This window comes from Halichoeres trimaculatus, unplaced genomic scaffold (assembly GCF_033239565.1).
Source record: "Halichoeres trimaculatus isolate MK-OKI-2021-1 unplaced genomic scaffold, fHalTri1.1 fHalTri1_scaffold_10, whole genome shotgun sequence".
NCBI classification, from domain to species: domain Eukaryota; kingdom Metazoa; phylum Chordata; class Actinopteri; order Labriformes; family Labridae; genus Halichoeres; species Halichoeres trimaculatus.
The window spans coordinates 5034979-5052048 of NW_027437187.1; the positions used below are offsets into that span (position 1 = coordinate 5034979).

The window sequence follows — 17070 nt, forward strand, 5'->3', positions numbered from 1 at the left end:
TAGTCTCACCTTATACATTTATCTGTTTATAATCGCAATTTAAGATGTGATTATCGCACCAAAACTGGTGAGGTTAGAGTTGGTAGATGAGCTCAGGCAGGACATAACCAGGGTTCACTAATGTTACAAGTTAGGGCCACGTCTCAGAGCACCGGGCTGTGAGGAACACTTAACAGTCTGCTCACCCCCTGGATATTAAACTACAAACTAAGTTTACAAAGTCTGATTGTTGTCTACACAACTACAAAAGACTTAAAAAGAAGATCAGCTCCGATTTTGGACTGCTTCCATCCTCTGACTGGTCAAAATCTTCACATCATATTATAACCTCTTCTACCTTGCTAGCAAGGAGGCTCATTCTTCTTCAATGGACTCATTTATCCCCACCTACACATAACAGATGGATTCAAGAAATTTTTCACTGCGGGAGACTTGAGAAAATCAGATTCTCCTTGGAAGGCTCCCTTAAGACCTTCCATGAAATCTGGCAAACTTTTTTACTTCATCCAGATACTCTGTCTATTGAAGCTGAAAACAAATGAGCTACTAATTTGCTGATTTCATTTTTTATTCATTTAATCTTTAATTATTTATTTTCTTTATTTGAATATTATTAAATACTTAGATGCACATTTCTCCTTTCCTCTTTTCCTTTCTTTCTCTTGTTTTTCCCTTCCTCTTCATTTCTGCGATACCACTTGTCCACTTGTTGATACCCCATGTCGATTGAGTGTGTTGTCGTGTCAATAAGTTCTTGTAGTGTGAATGAGTGTGAATGAATATGATGTTATTTTTCCAAAATTGTTCCATAATGTGTATCTAAAATACCCTTTTCTTTTCTGTACACACATCAATAACAGAAAATTTAATCCAGCCACGTCTCATCTTCATCATCCTGGTGGATGGCAGCAGATTCATATCAAGAATTTCCCCATACATGGCTCCATTCATTGCTCCGTCAATTATATGAAGTTTGCCAATACCATGAGATGAGAAACAACCCCATGCCATGATGCTTCCACCTCCAAACTTCACTGTTGGTGTAGTGTTTTTTGGGTGATGTGCAGCGCCATTTCTCCTCCAAACATGGTATGTAGTATGACAGCCCAAAAGTTCAACTTTGGTCTCATCTGACCAGACAACATTCTCCCAGTATTCTACAGGCTTGTCAAGATGCTGTTTAGCAAACTGTAAACCAGCTTCAACATGCCTTTTCTTGAGGAATGGAGTCTTGCGAGCTAAGCATCCATAGAGGCCATGGCGGTGGAGTGCATTGCGAATGGTTTTCTCTGTAACAATTGTACCTGCTGCCTCCAGGTCTTTCTGGAGCACTTTCAGGCTGGTCCTTGGCTTGTTCAGTACTCTTCTGACTATCTCTCTGACTCCCTGGTCAGAAATCTTGCAAGGAGCTCCTGTGCGTGGCCTGTTGATGGTGAGGTGGTGCTTCTTCCACTTGTGAATAATGGCCCCAATGGTGCTGACTGGAATATTCAGGTGCTTTGATATAAGCCTGTAACCAGTTCCATTCTGATGCTCAGCAACAATCAGATTGTGAATGTCTTCCTGTGTTATCGTACTTGACTACACATAATCATTATTTATGGACTTGAGCGTTGTGATATATTTTCATGTGTGGATTATTTGAGTCAATACCAATGTCTGGAAGAAATTTCATTTGAACTGCAGCTTTGGAAATAAATGTAATGAGAAAAAAGTTGATGCAATTAATACTTATTCCCCCCACTGTATGTGTGCTGTATGGAGCAGTTTCCATTCTGCGCCGATTGTACCACATTTAGCTCTAGAACATCACTTTCGATGCAGATTTAGAAATATTTTCAAAATATATTGGTCAAATATTATCTATAAATGTTTAATGTTTTGTCTAAATGTTAAATGTTATATCTAAAATTTATAAATAAATTTCCTAATTCTAAATATTTAGCTACGTTTTTAAACAATTAGTTTACATTCTAAATATTTCTCTAAGATTTCTAAATATGAAGTCAAGATTTCTACTCCTCTTACTCCCGCAAATATTTGACAAAGATCAGCTCCAAAACAAATGCATGCCTTGGTCACATCTTTGAGACAGTGGATGGTGGTGCTCATGGGAAAAAAAGAGTCTTTATCCCAGAAAAAAAAAAAAAAAAACACCTCTGCCATGGGTAGAGATGGGTACCTTTCACATTTGAAACAATACTGTATCGATGCCTGGTACATGACAATCGGTATCGGTGCTCAACGGTACCAATTTCCGGTACTTTAGTGTAGGGATAGGTACCAAATTAGGTACTTTTATAGGTACGGTGATTACGTAATTTTCATGTAAAATCAAAACAGTGTCATGTTTAGGTACCCAAACACATCCTTGTGACTTTGAGGAAGTGGAAGAGTAGGTGATTTTCCATGCCGTACATGAATGCAGCACTGCAAGTTTATAAGATAATTTTGAAAAATAAATGTTAAATAAAAAAACTTTGAGATTCTATTACAAAACAAATCAATATTTTTTTTTTACCTCAAAAACACACACAGAAGTACTGACAATTGGTACTGTTTAGTACCGATACCAGTTGCCAGGTACCGGGCATCGGTACTATATTGTTATAAATATGAAAGGTTCCAATCCCTACTTTTATTTATGTTGATGTGGTAACAAGTATTAATTTGTTTAATAATAAAATCTCAAAACTTTCCAATTTAACATATTCATTTCACAGTACATAAACTTGCAATGCTGTGTTCATGGCCAGCGTGGAAAATCGCCTTTTCCCCCCTCTTTCAGTCACAAGGATGCGTTTAGGTACCTTAACCTGATTGATTTTACCTATAAAAGTATTTAATTCTGTACCCATCCCTAAGGTCACCGCAGTCACACCAAACATACCAAACAGTGCTAACAGAGCCTTTAACTAGATATTTATTTGTGTGTTTTTGTTCAATCTTATCCTTGAGTCAGATCAGTTACAGTCATTGAGTTTATTTTTGGACACTTTCACTTCTTTACTGTTTTTTTTTTAAATCACTACTTTACTTCTATGAACAGTTTACCTGAAATTTAAAGCCTATTCTTTTCTTCTTGCATCACGATCTGTGGTTTAACTGGATGTTGTTATTTCAAACACGTGCTGGAGCTTATATGTCCTCCATGTCAGCATGCCTCTCCTCCAGCACAGCACACACACACACACACACAGGTTCAGAGTGGACAGCAGAGCAGCTGTGAAGGATCCAGGCAGCAGCTGATAGCAGGATCAGCATCTGAAGTCTGAGCAGGGGGCAGCTGACGGCCAAACAGCCTCTCTGTTATGAATGACAGCCATTCACCCCCACCACCACCAACATCATCACATGAGCCTGCCTCCCACTCCACACAGTGCAGGATCACAATGTGTCTTCACATACAGTAGAGCCTGGTGGGGAGGAGCTGTAGCAGAGGGAGAGATAACCTGGGCTGTGACCTTGATCCACCACTCATGGAGAGTTTATGGGCTACCTGAGCTGACGCTGCTCTGTGATGATGCAGGAAAAGCTGCTATCTTTGGCTCTTACCCCAGAAAAACTCAGTTCTGTGTCATGCAGCAGGAGTAAGTAGGACAACAGCAGCCAGTGGCACTGAAACCCCACATCACAGTCTCCTTCCCTTCACCTTCACTTCTCCTCTCCTCCGTTAGCTGCTTGTTCATGTTAGGAAAACAGAGCATGCTGGGAGCCTGTGCCTCCTTTCTGCTACGTCAGCTGCGTCAGCTTATGACACACTCGTTTGCGTAGAATCAAACCTTTCTGTGCAACCTTTCATTACAGGACGTCCAGCTGGGAAATCATCTTCCTACAGCCTGTGTGTGTGTTTCCTGACGCTGATGTCAGATGAGAAAATGAGGCGGTTACAGAGGAAAGATAAGCCGCAGTGAGGAGACAGTGGAAGAGGGAGAGGAGAGGGGCATCAGCAGCTTTAAATAAAGGATCAAAAAGATACAGTAAGTCCAGGGATGTGTTTTTGTTTTGCTGCTGCAGAGATCCGTCCCCCCTGTGACATTCTGTGCAGAAACAGTGACATCTCTTGGTGACAGCAGCACCTCCTGGCACTGAGCAGCGTGCTGCAGGAGATGCTGGGCTGCTGCAGTGTTTCTGTCAGCCAACCAACCCTGATGCAGCTCGCCGCCTCACAGGAAGCAGCTCTGACTCTCAGCCACGCTGGTAAACAAGGAGGGCGCTGCAACCAGATTTACAGCTGCCACAGACGCCGGCGTAGGAGGACTCTGATGCACTTGTTCAATAATCATCATTATCATCATCATCAAACTGCAGGAGTGTGTTTTTGTGACACACAGCTGGGGGAACATGTGCACACACACACACATATAGATAGATACTTGGCACACACGTGTCAGCAGCTTCACTGTGTCCAGTTCAGACTGCAAACATAACTGAGCAGAGACGACCTGAGAGAAAACACTTCCCTCTCCATCCAGAAACCATGACATGTGACTCCTCACACACACTCACACACTTACAGTGGATAACAAACTAAAAGCAGTCTACTCACAGAGACAGAAGTCCTCAGAGGGTTTTGTTTCTCCCTGGTCCTCCCCCTGCTCTGCCTGTCCTCCACTGCAGGACTGAAAAAGCGAGAGTGTGTTTGGACACAGAGATCTGCAGTGTTGGACCTCTGTCAGTATGCTAATGTGTGGATCTGCTCCGTCTCTCCTCCCCTCCCTCCCTCCCTCATAGTTTTCTTTCTCCAAGGTCAGTGGGTAGAACTTCCCATTTGACTCCTCCCTAAGTGGACAACACCCCCCCCCAGAGGTACCCTCCTCCAGGCCGGGCAGTAATTACCGTCATGATCCAGATTAACTCCTGGGTGTGCTCTGGAAGGAGCTGGACTCAGCTTTCTGAGCCGGGACGGGACGACACACAGACAGGATTACTCTGTCAGTGTGTGTGTGTGTGTGTGTGTGTGTGTGTAGGGTTTAGACCCCACAAGGAGGGCCAGGGGCGGCCAGACAAGCTGGGATGGTCCCTCTTAAGCTCTGCAGGGGACAAGATGGAGACAGACTGAGACACTGAGCTAATACTGAAGACTGTGAACAGTTTTCGCATGAGAGGACTCATGATGGACTCCTTCTCATTACACTCGGAAATCAGAGACATTTTCTTCATCTTACTGTTTTTTATTTGTCCAATTATTTTCATCTTTATCATTTTAAATTGCTTGATGTTTTTTTTTAATTCTTTGAATTTTTCACAGCTTTCATTTCTTTTACTTGTGAATCTCCATTTTTTTCTACTGTTTGGTTTATTTTACTGTTTTAATTGCTTTCATTCCTTTATTCTTTCCCCCATCTAATTTAATTTCTTTGCATTGCCTGATTTTTTATTTTATTTTCTAAAAACAAGCTTCCTTTTTCTTACTTTTTTAGATTATTGCTTTCACTTGTTTATTTTTCAATATTTTATCAACTTTCTAATCTTTTTTCCTTAAATCGTAGTATTTTTTCAACTTTTTACAGATTAATAATATTTATTTAAAAACTCTAATATTTAATAAAATTACTTATATTTCTTTCCACTTCTTTTGTCCTTTTCTTATTTTTTTAAATGATACACTTTATGCCCTCTATTTCTTATCTTGTTTTATATATTTCTTATCTTGTTTTATATATTTCTTATCTTGTTTTATATATATATATATATATATATATATATATATATATATATATATATATATATATATATATATATATATATATATATATATATATATATATATATATATATATTTATATATATAAGTATTTCGGTTTTCCACTTCCTTCCTTAGCCCTTCTCTTTCTGTACTTCTTCCTTTTTAATTTTTTTTTTTTTAACTTCACATTACCTTTGCCTTTAAAGATACTTATGGAATAACATAAATATCTTTTTAACTGAAACTTTCATTTTATCTTTTGTTTCATTTTATTTTATTTTCCTTTATATGTGTGGGAGGGACACTGCACATTAATAAACATTTCATAAAAATGTAAATGCACCCGAGTTAGCCAAAAGGCTAGTTTACATCAGCTGTCCATCCTGCCAGAGCAGTATAGGCTAATACCTGGTAGGGAAGAAATAAAAGAGACATACAATATACAGATGCAAAGTGCAAATACCATGCTGATCAACAATAAAATACAATGACTGTTTACTGTGAGTTTTTCTTTTATGCAGATTTTTTTATTATTTTTTTCTTTGTCTTTGCTACTTCAAATCCTGGACTTGATTATGTTCTTTCATTTATTTTTTATTCTTTTATTTTTCTGTTTTGGTAATTTAAATTCATGATCAAAACCTTCCTTTTTTTTTTATTAATGTTCTTTTCTTCACTTTGATCTCCCTAACATTGTCACATTTCTTGTCCTCAGTCTTTACCTTCACATTAATTAGGTCTTTTTTCTGTGTGGCTTCTCTTTCTGTGTTCCTTTGTTTTATGTTTTGCATTTTTTCTGTTGCTTAAAGTCGTTTTTTTTTTTTTCTTTTGTACCCTCATTCATAAACAATAAATACAAATAAAGTTGTCATTATTACAGGACATATGTCCATCTAAGGATAGTAGTGTCTCCAAGTGAAACACAAAAACAACCCGGACTTCCCCTCTGAGCTGCAGTCCAGTTTGGAGCGTGGACACAAAGCAGATTATTTGACCCAGCTCAGAGCAACAAAAAGACGCTCAGGCTGTAAAAAGAGCTGTGCAGGGACTATTCCAGTGTGTGAACCGTCTAAAAGAGTGCGCAGTCAGACCCCTGCAGAGTCAGTCCAGGAGATTTGCTGACTGTTTAGCTGCTTCCCTCAGTGGCTTTAGATCCTGTGATGGGATTAGAGGGGAGAAGCGTCTGATGGGATGAAACTACACTCAGTAGAAGAGCAGGAAGTGTTTCTTTACCTGACGGTGGGATGACACCATGGAGGGTCGTCTATGATCCTGCTGCAGGAAGAGAAATATGCAGATCAAACATACACTGGTTAATATCTGTGTCTTTGTGATGCTTGAGTGACCAGATTATGAATAGATTGTATTGTATTGTATTGTATCATTGCTGATCGTTGCTACATTAAACATATTTAACTTTTCTATAATAAATAATGATTAAAATAATCAGAGTTTCTATATTTAAAGTCTGGAAACTTCACCTCTGCTAGAGACAAACATGATAAGTGATGACATCATCTGTAGTCTTTGTGGATCTGCTTGGCTTGTGCTACACTGACACCCTGTGGCTGAATGTGGTAGTACTACTGTATGGCTCTTTAACAGCATGATTGGTTTATGTGATCTTCAAAGCTACCAAAATTTAAATGTTCAAGTCCTGCAAAAAATAATGCCCTGGGACTAATATGTGCATTCAGGACTCATTTTTGTCTTTAAATTAGGCGCGTCACTTTAATGTGTTAATTGAATTAATTTATTACACAACAAATTAATGCCTTGGAAAATTTACGCTCAATTGACTCATTGGCTGCCAGCCAGAGCATCTTAGACGATCTTTCAAGACCCAAATAATATTGTTTTTTTATGACTATGTAAACAAAACTATATGAAACTACTTAAGAAGAGTGGACTCTCTTTTTTAGTGTCTCCCTTCCTGTTTTTGATCCAAGAAACAGACAAAATGTACTTTTTTGATCACGTTCATCTCTAGTGCTCCATCCTTTGATCTTCCCCATGATCTCCATTGTCTTTTCTCACTGAGTGTTTAGTTGGAGTGTGAGCTGCCGGAACTTTTCTGACTTGCAGCATCTTCCTATGTCTCTGTCATCTCACATCTTCTCCTCATATCCATGCTGATCTCTCATCCAAAGAGTGCACTGCTCTCACCCACAGTAGTTTACCAGCAGGACTTTGATTGACAAGCTCCACCAGACCCCGCCTCCTGCTACTGAAAAAAACATGACATACTTCTATTGACATAGGAAACGGTTGCATAAAATCAATGGCAGCAAGCATGGACATTTTAATATTGGCCAGTTGAAAAAAAATCTTCTCTTCTTCGTGTATTCATTTGATTTGTCATGCACAACAATTTTGTAATGCCATATAATTCAAATTCTTTATTTGGGGACCTTAAGCAGATATTTGATAAAATGGGATTAAATAGTTAATTAATTACAAATCCTGTAATTAATTAGATTAAATTTTTAATCGCCTGACAGCACTACTTCAAACAACTTGAAATGACGTTTTTCTGGACTGACCAGTTGAATATGGCTCATATCACACACACACACACACACACACACACACACACACACATATATATATATATATATATATATATATATATATATAAAAGCCTAAAAAGACTATTTTCACTTAAAATAAGACAAAAACACTTGATAAGATTTCTGTATTTTGCAGTGTATGTTGAGGGTTTGTGTCTGGGAACAATGTGGAGGAAATTTTGAGAACTACTTTGAGTTTATTTGGAGAGCAGAAAACTTTTAACCAGTAGTAAATATCTGACGTCAGAGAAAAGAAGCAAGGAGAAGAACAGATCAGAATTGGAGATTGAGGTTAAAAAGTTATGACGCCCATCTCCTGTACCTCGCACCCCACCACTGGTGACAGAGCTTTCTCAGCTGCTGGTCCAACTCCCTGGGACTCCTTTCCTCCTAACATCTGTAACTCAGACTTAGTCTTCTCCTTCAAAAATCAACCCTTTTCAATACAGTTTTCAAGATTTGACTCCAACAAGCATAATCTCTCTTTTTTCTGTTTTTTGGTTATCTGTGTTAGGTCATCATCTCTGTTTTATAAAGCTTCTTTGAGTACCTTTAAAGAGCGCTATATAAATCTGATTTATTATGATCATCATTAATAAAAAAAAAAGGCTCACAGTTGATTGGCAGTATTCAGTGATGCCATGTATTATTTTAAAAGTTAAAGTTGAAGTTTTGTTAATTATTCTATCAGTTTCAATATTAATCTTTTTTTTTTTTTTAACTTTACGTGGCGACATCATGTGACTCTTCTGAGAAAGACCGCTGGAAGTCGGTAGTCCAAAAGCGCTGAAGTAAAATAAATAAATCACACTGGTAAAGTTAAAAGAATGGTCTGTCAGTTTTTGATGTTTTTCATTTTCAAACACAATGGACTGTGGATTTTAAAAAACAAAACAAAAACAACAACAAAAAAAACATGATAAGCTGATGAAAAATGTGCAGAAACTCAAAAGACAACAAAAACAGGTTTACAGTCATGAACTCAGACCCAAGGACACATGCAGTAATGACTTCTGTATTTCAAGGACTTTTTGAACAGCATGCGCAAAAACAAACAGAAGAAATGAAACAATTAAAACATGCAACAACAAACAAACTTAAAGTTGGGCCAGCCAACGAATCATTTCACCAAATACAAAACATGGAAACCGATGATCAAAAACACAACATCAAAATAAATCGATGGAATGAACACAAAGGGACTTCAGGATGAAGAGGAGTGTGCGGATGTTGTTACAGTACACGACCAGCAGATGGAGGCAAACAGTGTGAGATTGTAAACTTGGACACAAAGAGGCGGAAGAGAAGAACAGAAAACCACCTCGGATATAAAATTGTACAAAAACAGATTGTTCACTGTTAGCTCTGTGAGGTTTCTCTCCAGCTCCAAGATTTGAAAGCATGTGGTGGAACAAACAGGTTATAAAAAGACACAGAGGGATCGAGCAGCTGTAATTACTGTGATAAGGTTTGCCTCAAAGGCACATCATACTGCCAACGACTGAAACAATGTGCTGCTTGAAGCTCTGTGAGAGTTTAAAACCACCACACTACATTGGCAGACGCCTCAATATACATTTCCACTCCGCGCTTTAAAATCCAAACTTTCTCTTTTATTTCATTAAAATAAAATATCAACTCAGGCCCAAAACATCACAACATATCAGGGAGGGAGGGTGACTGTAAGGATTTCCAACCAGCACGATGACTAAGAGACATTAAAGGTGATCAAATCACATGAGGCAAGGTAAAGCAGAAAGATATAAAAGTACATAAACTGGTTGAAGTAAACCATGAAAGACAAGAGTACAGTACACGTCTTCCCTCCTGTGCTGATAAAAAGGCAAACAAATGATTGAATACTGCATGAAACAGAGACGTAGCTTCAGTAAATAATCAATACAGGCTGAATGTTCCAGAGAATACTGCTCTTCATGACGATCCCTCATTAACCGGACCTCAGCAAGAGTTTCCTAACACTGATTCATCTTCTCAAAGTCTTTAATGACCTGAGCAGTACTAAGTAGTCGGCATACAGTGCATCAGATTACAGCCGCATACTTAATACATACAGTATAACTTCATGAAGTCAAGCACAAACCAGAATTCTCGAGCAATTTCTGTCCCAATGTTGTGCCTGTGTAACACATAGGCTGAATGAAAAGATGGACGACATACCAGCTCCGCAAAAGTGAAGCCAAAACGTTTAAGCCCTGTTTTCACCAAGCAGTCTGCTTTAGATCAGTATGGTTTGGTACAGGGTGGCTCAGTTAAGATGGGTCCTGTTTGTGTTTCCACAGCCAACCATGGACACAGGAAAACAAAGAGCAACGATGGGAGACATCCAGCAATTCGTCTTTTTTGTGATTTCCATGTGGGTCTTTGTTAGAAAGAGCAATCAAAGTTATTTCAGAGAAGGCTGTGTGCCATGAGGAGAAATACAGCTGCTGCCGCTTGATATGTGATGATTCTTTCGACCAGTCAATGGACGACTGTGTCTGGGATCAGATCAGTTTAGTCTGGCACCCCTATGGAAGGGTCCCAAAAAGTGGAACGGCTCATCTCGGATATTTGGGGATCCGTCCCAGGATTAGTTAGTGGGAACGCTGTAAAATGCGTGCTGTGCCGAGAACCAAACTGAACCACTTGGTGGAAACAGGGCTTTAGAGATCCCCCTGTTGACTGGTATGAATAAAGCCTTCCCCCCCTCCATGTTAACAGATGGATCACACTGTAAAGTAGAACATGTGAAATATATGGGTTTTTCTTTTTAATCGTTCAGGATGGGCAGCATGTGTGAAGCAAATGGGAGAACTTTTCACCCGACCTATCATTAAAGGGGACATACCATGCTTGTTTCTCCTTTTCACTATGCCAGACTAGGATGCCTGTAAAGCATTTCTGCCCTCAGTACAAGTCATTTAGTTCCTTCATTGCCCCACAATAGCGTTCTCAATATCCTCATTTTAGGCCATTCTGAAGATCTTGTTGAAACGCTCCGTTTCCAGAATGACCTCCAGTAACCTCGCAACGTCACGGCCCTTTGTGCTCTGATTGGTCAGTTCTATCAGAGGGGCGGAGGGGGTAGAGCCAGGGGGTGGTTTTTGCAGCATGGCAGTATTTACAAAATCGCCATATTGGATGGGGCAGACCGAGCGAATTTGCTGTTTGCCAAAACTTCACCGTAAGGCATTGATAGCACTAATAAAATGGCAGAGTGTAGGATACGTCCTTTTGTATTGGACCCCGAGTCAGACCCGGATGGTTTTGCAGCTCAGGAGGAAGAAAATCCACCTGGACACAGATCATCTCAGGATGCTGCAGTGTGGTGAGTCAAACCGGTACTGTAACATGTATAGTTTATACGTTTATACTCGGCTCTCGGTGGGTGTATCCCTCGGTGGTGGTTATGTGACTAACTGACATCACAAATGAGGAGCTGCTTTATCAGATTACTCCAATAAAAAGAAAGGATCCTCGTGGCGTCACAACGTTTGAAATCTTGCGGCCATCTGGCAATGACCTATTTTCAGAGGCATCAAATCTCGTTCTAGGATATCAGAAAAAATACAATATCTCATTTTTTGAAAATTCAGGGGGTGAAAGGTCTTGTTTTCAAATTTATTATATTATATGTAAGTATTAAATCAGGGATCAGCATGATATGTCTCCTTTAAATTCCAGAGAGATAATGTTTGAGTCTGAAAATGTAAACAATACCAAGAAGACAGAGGTTTGTATTTTGATAATCTGCTTTCTACAGACAAAATGCACCAGATGCATCTCTGGTTGGACTCTGCTCTGTCAATGGCACAGGATCAGGTAAATTCAAGTCAATGTGCCAACTCACTGATCTATGGAGCTTTGATGCGTCAATTCACGGGAGGGCAGATCAAGAGAGGCAGAAAGTTGCGCATAGCCAGTGACTTTCAAAATAAAACTGTATCAAAACTAGAATATATTTAGGCTGACTACAACAACAAACCGGCACAATGAGTGGAGCCAGACCAGGAGTCAACAGGTTTTAGGTTTTACAGTCCAACATGAATGAAGAGAGAAGTAACAATGGAAGCGTGCGAACTCTACTCATGACTCCAGCTGTCTGTCAGTGCTGCTATGTGCTGGACTGACACAGATGATGTTGGTTGATAGAAAATTCCAGCAACACACCAGGTGTGACTCTGGTCCTACTTCAATCTGATGCATGCTGACTGCGTGCTCTCTTGTGTTCATTGCGTGTTCTCCCCAATGTGACATGTCCAATAATGTCTGTTGGCTGAATATGACATGGTTTTAACACCTTTAAATCAACTCTATTGTGAAAGTCATAGGATGTACTAATGTGGGTTCAGTGCCCTACTTCCTGTCCAGCTTGATCTGCTCTGGACATGTTGATGCATCATTGCTCCAGCATCCAAGACATCGGACCAGAGATGGATCTGGTGTGATTTAGCTGTAAAACCTTGCCCTTGAAATGTGTTTAAGATTTTCAAAGATGTCTGCATCTGTCATTATAATGTGGGTCTGTTTCTCTGCACACTACACAGTGAGAGCCACTGCTTCTTTTTTTTTTACGTTAAATCCTGACTTCGTTCTCATATCCGACAGGGAAAACTTCACACGATGAGGGAAATGTGTGAATAACAACTTTGGAAAATTTCAGGGGAAGGTCTGTCCTGATTTTGAGAAGCATAAATGTGGGACAGACTTTCTATTGATGAAAGAGGTGTGTGCTGTGTGAACCAGATTAGCAGAGTTGGAGAAGAACAGAAGTTAGACATGTGTTATGCGTTATTTTGACTTCACTCTTGTTCAGCAGGAGAAAGCTGAAATGTGTCGTCCATCTATGACTGCCAGGGATCTTACACCTGCCTCTGTTAGAGATTCATATGATTCAAAAGGCCATCAAGTCATGTGTCTCTGTCAGCCTGTTAGCTTCCATCATCATAATAAAAACACAGGAAGTAAATGCAAGCTGACCACAAAGAAGTACTGTAAGCAAAGAGGTCAAAAAGGAGGAACTCAGACTAACTCTGTGCTACTGCAGGAAGAAGAGAAGGAGCAGGTTGTGTGAATGAGTGTCATCAGTCTCTACGGGTGCTCCTCTGTGCCTAACGTCTGACCTGGCTCTCTGGCTGCGACCTATGACCTCACCGCAGGCCTGTACAGCCGACACGGTCAGGTGAACTACATCACAGTGTCAAGGCATAGCATGGCTCATCATGGCAGAAAACAGGACGTAGCACCGGATGGTGACAGGGAGGTTAGGAGCCTGGAAACAAACTAATACCTGTGTGGTCTTTCCAGTAGTGTTAAAATAATGAAGATATCTTCTGACCTACGGGGTGTCTGTTGAAGGAAGGCAGCATGAGAATGAGACTGTGATGCAAAAATCTGAAACCAGGAAAGTCTCGCACTAGTCCAGGAGTTGGCATGAGTCGTCCTTTCCACGAGTCCAGACATGCCACATGGTGTCCTGTTTTAAAAAGCATCTTTCTGTTGAATCGTCTTTCTTTAAAACCAGCAGAAGCTCTGATCCCGTCCCTTCATTTCGAGCTCTATAAATCATCCTGTTGTTCAGTTTTTCATGAGGGTGGTAGGAATCTCTTTCCCTCCTCCTCCTCACCTCAGTGGAGCAGGACTGTCTCTCTGCTGAGCACCCTCTGGGACTTCCATGGGAAGTATTGTGAGAACAGGCGGAGCAGGCAGGCAGGGTCAGTGTATGACTGGTTACAGACTGGTTACAGACTGGTTACAGACTGGTTACAGACTGGTTACAGACTGGTTACAGACTGGAGACAGGGTTCAGCTGTGGTAGCTGGGCACAGCCGCCTGTTTCTGCGAGAGACGCAGCAGCTCCTCTCTGATGGCCTTGATCAGGGAGGCGGAGGAGTGGGTGGGAGGAGATGTATCCAGAGGAGGCGGGGCTGACAGATAGCCCACACCAGAGGTATCCAGGTGGGCAGGAGGTGCCAAGGACTCCCTGATGATACTTCTGGGCGTCTGGAAGATAGAGGAGGACGAGTAGTCAGGACAGTCCAGGAACTGAAGGCAGATGGAGCAGAGACAGGAGGGGAAGGAGAGAGACGAGGAGGAAAAAGGAGAAAGGAGAGAAAGAACTCAAGTGAGACAGCATAAAAGAGCATTTGAGGAGAGACAACTTGAGGAGAAGCACAGCATGTTAAAAAAGCTGCTTCAATCTGCAGTGTTTAGATGTAGAAAGATCAAAAGTGGAAAATGCCTGATTGATCTCCACAGCTTTTTGCTCCTCTTTGCTTGAGAAAAAAAATAATTATCACAACAAACAAACGGTTAACTCAGAGTTTTTAAAAAGATCATCCTGAAAACTCTGGAGTTTCTTACTGAAAAGTATTTAAAGTGGACATATCATGCTTGTTTCTCCTTTTCACTATGCCAGACTAGGATGCCTGTAAAGCATTTCTGCCCTCAGTACAAGTCATTAAGTTCCTTCATTGCCCCACAATAGCGTTCTCAATATCCTCATTTTAGGCCATTCTGAAGATCTCGTTGAAACGCTCCGTTTCCAGAATGACCTCCAGTAACCTCGCAACGTCACAGCCCTTTGTGCTCTGATTGGTCAGTTCTATCAGAGGGGCGGAGGGGGTAGAGCCAGGGGGCGGTTTTTGCAGCATGGCAGTATTTACAAAATTGCCATATTGGTTGGGGCAGACCGAGCGAGTTTGCTGTTTGCCAAAACTTCACCATAAGGCATTGATAGCACTAATAAAATGGCAGAGTATAGGTTACGTCCTTTTGTATTGGACCCCGAGTCAGACCCGGACGGTTCTGCAGCTCAGGAGGAAGAAAATCCACCTCCACACAGATCATCTCAGGACGCTTCAGTGTGGTGAGTCAAACCGGTACTGTAACATGTATAGTTTATACGTGGAAATATAGGCAGACTTCACCAAGAAACTATTTCTATAACAGGGCTCCATCCTGCTCCTTCACTTTTCTCTGTCTGTTTTATCCATCATGCTGAAAGTGTAGTCCAAAGATCGCCACTACCGTCAGTTTGTCCCTATGTTATTACCGCAGCATTATTGTGGTCCAGGTTCACAGTGCATGTCAGAACAAGCATGCAAATATCACAGTCTCACAAGTATTACGACGTCTGCTAAAACTACAGTGTTTTAACTGCTAATTCACCATGTAAAGCCGAGCTGCTCAGCAGAGCAGAGTCCCTGCATCCAGCACCCAGTCAAGTTAGCCAGAGCTGGTAGGGAGCTGTATTTATACTAAGCTCTTGGTGGGTGTATCCCTCTGTGGCGGTTGTGTGACTAACTGACATCACAGAGGAGGAGCTGCTGTATCAGATTACTCCAATAAAAAGAAAGGATCCTCGTGTTGTCACAACGGTCGAAACCTATTTTCAGAGGCATCAAATCTCGTTCTAGGATATCAGAAAAAATATAATATCTCATTTTTTGAAAATTCAGGGGGTGAAAGGTCTTGTTTTCAAATTTATTATATTATATGTAAGTAATAAATCAGGGATCAGCATGATATGTCCCCTTTAAATGATTTTGTACTGCAACTGTAAAGTCAGTCTGGATATGCTGGATTAGGTCTCAGGGTCTCTTTTGTAGATCCTAATATATGTTAGATAATGGAAAATTACAGTATTTAATGCTGCTTCATGTTATCAGTAATCATGTCATCACTGATTTCTTCTGTTTGAACTGCAATCCCACAATGCATCACTCATACACTACTTTTCAAAATGCATTGTGGGATACACTGAGTGAACTATATGGGGAGGACCATGCTCACTCAGAATTTGGACAGCACTACAAAACGGTGTATTCACCATATAGAGTTTAAGGATTGACTAGGAGGAGCACAGGCCCTCATGACTTGGTCGTTAGTTAAGGGCAGTGGTTTAGAGCTAGAGAAATGAAATGTGTGATTATCTCTCTACCTCCTTTTCAGGCTCTGTCCTGGAGAAATTCTCGTCGTGGTAGTGGTTCCAGCCGATTCCTCCGTTCTGGCCCAGAGGAGCTCTCCCCCCTGCTGGGTAACCATTCAACCGACTTGACAATCCCACCTGTGCAAGATGATGGAGCTGGGCCCCTACAAACACACACACACACGCACGCGTAAACAAATCAGAGCCACAGAGCTGGACACTCAGCCCTCAGCAGCAGCTCCTTTCATTGGCATTGATGCAACCGCCTCAGTCTGCTGAGCTGCTCTCAGTTTGGTAAATACCAGAGTCCATTCTTATTAGTGTAAGTCACTTCTTTAATGATCTAAGAGATGGACAGACTCAGTTTGACAGGTTTACAGGTTGGAGGTGTGGATCCATGCAAAGAAACAGCACTGTGGTCTAGGGATGGGTACCGAATTAGCTACTTTAATAGGTACCGACCGAATTCTGTCAAAAGTAGCAGTACCGATTCAAGTGAAATGGAAAGGTACCATGTTTAGGTACTTAAATGCATCCTTATGACTGTCAGTGTGTACCCACCGAAAGCGTCGCAAATTTTTCGCGCGTTGATATTACATACAAAGTCAATTTAAAACCGCAAATTGATGCTGCGTCGGGGCAAGCATAGAGCGGCGTCAAGCGTTCAAGCAGTGAGCGGCCAGTGTTTCCTGCAAAAAATGCTTGCTGCTCACCGCTCAACACTCCAGTTGAAATAATTGAACTTTTCGAGCAAGCGAGCGTCTTGACGCGCCGGGACAGCCTATCAGTGTGGAGATCGTCACCGATGGACAGGCGCTCCGCAGCTGGAATGGAGCGCCTGTTGTTGGTATCCAGGTGGAAGATCCTGGCACCAACCCTGG

The 17070-nt window shown here is 41.0% G+C and overlaps 2 protein-coding genes across 18 annotated transcripts in view; both read right to left on the reverse strand.

Moving 5' to 3' along the window:
- The window catches only part of mical3a (microtubule associated monooxygenase, calponin and LIM domain containing 3a), a 193901-nt gene extending 189193 nt beyond the window's left edge, over nt 1-4708 (reverse strand). For all 15 annotated transcript variants that reach the window (XM_074677102.1, XM_074677101.1, XM_074677098.1 and 12 more), the window contains exon 1: nt 4550-4708. The gene's annotated coding sequence lies outside the window, so the exon portion shown is untranslated. The remainder of the gene's footprint in view (nt 1-4549) is intronic.
- Nucleotides 4709-9226: 4518 nt separating this feature from the next.
- Nucleotides 9227-17070, reverse strand: part of LOC141796398 (UPF0606 protein KIAA1549-like) — a 76070-nt gene continuing 68226 nt past the window's right edge. For 2 of the 3 annotated variants that reach the window (XM_074677484.1, XM_074677483.1), the window contains 2 exons: nt 16202-16353; nt 9227-14304 (listed from right to left, as the gene is read on the reverse strand). In XM_074677484.1, coding sequence (XP_074533585.1) covers nt 14065-14304; nt 16202-16353 — 392 coding nt within the window. In that variant the 3' untranslated portion in view covers nt 9227-14064. The remainder of the gene's footprint in view (nt 14305-16201; nt 16354-17070) is intronic. The other variant, XM_074677485.1, reaches the window with a different exon arrangement.